Genomic DNA, 2,507 nt, shown 5'->3' on the forward strand with positions numbered 1-2,507 from the left:
AAAGAAAAGCACAATTGACTTAAGCCTCTTATATCACCAATTGCATTCTGAAAAGATCCAGTACCATTAAAGCAAAAGGCAACCAAATCCACGGGGTGTGAAGGAATTGCAGGAGAAGGCTTGATCAGTCTTGTTTTATTATTTCGTAATTGAAAAAAAACTACTTTCTCCTTTTGTTTATTGATATGTTTAATGAATTCCTCCAACTGGGTACAACTAAAATGCACAGTTCAACAAGACCAAATCTAACCTACTCGTTCAGACATCCATAACAGCCGTTGCTGAATTGTATGCACATGAGAGATTATTCATATTTCTAGCATTTCAGTTACAGTAAGGGTTGACTCAACATATATAGATAATGAGTATTACATTATGAGTTTATTGCAGCATACAGTATATATTTTCATGTGTATGTGTATTTTTCTTACTTAACGAATTGGTAGGCATATTAATAGATACATAGGAGAACTAGTGCATGTATAGTTACATTTTCATTATTCTCTTTTTTTATATTGTCGAGTCATAGAATTAATTCTTCTTATATGTATATATTTTTTTTACTGAAAACAGTTTATAACTGAAATACATTCTTCTCATTTCTGTATCATTCATTTTATTACGGGGATATCATACTCAAGTGCTTGATGCTGGGAGTTTTTATTTGAAATAATTAACAAGGGATTTGGGACAAGAGTTTAAAAACCTTTGTATTAGAAAAAATACTGGTATGAGTTCCTTAGGCAGACTCGGCCTTCTCAGTACTCTGAGCAGTGGCATTGGAAGCAGCATCAGAACCGCCATCTCTGCCTTCAGTATTGCAGGCAAGGCAAGGCAGCTTCTTCTCAAGGGCAGCTCGGTACTTGGGGTGGCTGATGGCGTACACGATGGGGTTGTAGACGGCGTTGGCCTTGGCGAAGACGGATCCCCAGATAGAGAAAAGAGGAGTGACAATAGGTTTGTTGAACATTCCTCCCCAGTTGATGACAAAGTAGGGGGTCCAAGCCATGAACCACAAGGTGACGGTCATGAGAGCAACCTTGCACAGACGGCACTCAGCAGAGGTCTTTTGGGCTTCCTCGCTTCTCAGAGACTTAACTCCCATCTTCTTGGCCTGTTCTCGCATTCCCTTCTCGTGAGCAGCAACAGCCTTAACGATGAAAGTGTAGCTGTAGATGATGTAGGCAAGAGGGAAGAGATATACCCATACAGAGTAGACGTACAGATAGCTCCTGGAGAGTTCAGTTTCTGTCAGGTAGTCAGTACCACAGGCAAGCATGTTACCCTCAGGTACATATCGGTTCCATCCGAAGAAAGGAGGAAGGCACCAGGCAAGAGTGAAGAGCCAAGTGCCAGCAATCCTCATCATAGCACCACCAGATGTGAGAGGTTCAGCAGATACTCCCTTGACGATGACATTGTATCGGTCAGCAGTGATGAAGACCATGGACCAGATGGACACGCAACCGAAGAAAGAACCGAGGAAAGCGTAGACCTCACAGAAGAATGCACCGAGAATCCATGTACCCCAATAAGCGTTGACCAGGAGAGGAGGAGTCATGGTAAGCATCATGAAGAAGTCGGAGATGGCCAGGTTGACGACTAACAGGTTGGCAGGTGTTCGCAGACTCTTGGTATTCATGAATACCCAGATGACTACGAAGTTACCAGCTACAGATAGTGTTCCCATGATAGTCATCCAGAAGCCGAGAAGACCATACCAGAGAGGATTCATTGGGGGAAACTGGTACCAGTGAGAATGCACCATATGGAGCATGCTTTCTGGCACAGTGTCTACCACTGTATAGTTGCCATAAGGGTTGGTGGATGGAAGGACAGTGTCCTGAACTGGGTTGTTCCAACTCGACATCTGTAATGAATTTTATAGTTTACATTACCATACTTTATCACAAAACGGAATGCAAAAGTTTATGTATAGATGATTAACACAACACATGAGCAAGGAAATATGCATGGCAAAATACCTAGCATTTGTATAATCTGATTTCATTTGCACATTTTGATGAAGACTGATGAAAAAAATAGAATGAATATATAGTGAAAGAACACTATTTTTCAATGATATTACCTTTAAGGCAAAAGATTTCCAGCCGAAGAAATTTCAAAATCGAACTACTTCGGCGTGAAGCACTTCCTCTCTGGCTGAGTCCCACAAGGTAACTGAGAGAACACGCGTGGGTGCAGCTCTTTTATAGTCAGCTGGAGCCTTGTACTTGCATTATAAGATTACTGACGTCTTTATCCTCGACTATTTACAAACAGACATGCCAGTCTATGCTTGTTCTATTTTAAAAGTTCCAGAACGATATTTATGCATTCTGTTCTTTCCCGTGTTGTGTTATCCTCGGTACATTCATATAATATGTAAATAACCATTTATAGTTCTCAGTAATCTTAACAGAAAATGCATCTTTAGTTTTCTTATAGTTAACTTAATCAACCTCTTTTTTATACTTATCATGTTTGTTTACAGTGATTCCGTAATG

The 2,507-nt window shown here is 40.4% G+C and overlaps 1 protein-coding gene across 2 annotated transcripts in view; it reads right to left on the reverse strand.

Moving 5' to 3' along the window:
- Nucleotides 1-2,184, reverse strand: part of LOC119581642 (rhodopsin-like) — a 5,754-nt gene extending 3,570 nt beyond the window's left edge. Inside the window, exons 1-2 of one of the 2 annotated variants that reach the window (XM_037929765.1) lie at nucleotides 2,090-2,184; nucleotides 707-1,870 (exon numbers count right to left, since the gene is read on the reverse strand). In XM_037929765.1, the coding sequence (XP_037785693.1) occupies nucleotides 740-1,870 (1,131 nt within the window). In that variant the 5' untranslated portion in view covers nucleotides 2,090-2,184 and the 3' untranslated portion in view covers nucleotides 707-739. Of the gene's footprint in view, nucleotides 1-701; nucleotides 1,871-2,089 lie in introns of those variants that run through there. The other variant, XM_037929764.1, reaches the window with a different exon arrangement.
- Nucleotides 2,185-2,507: the final 323 nt, after the last annotated feature.

Source organism: Penaeus monodon, chromosome 15, assembly GCF_015228065.2.
Source record: "Penaeus monodon isolate SGIC_2016 chromosome 15, NSTDA_Pmon_1, whole genome shotgun sequence".
Classification (NCBI taxonomy): Eukaryota; Metazoa; Arthropoda; class Malacostraca; order Decapoda; family Penaeidae; genus Penaeus; species Penaeus monodon.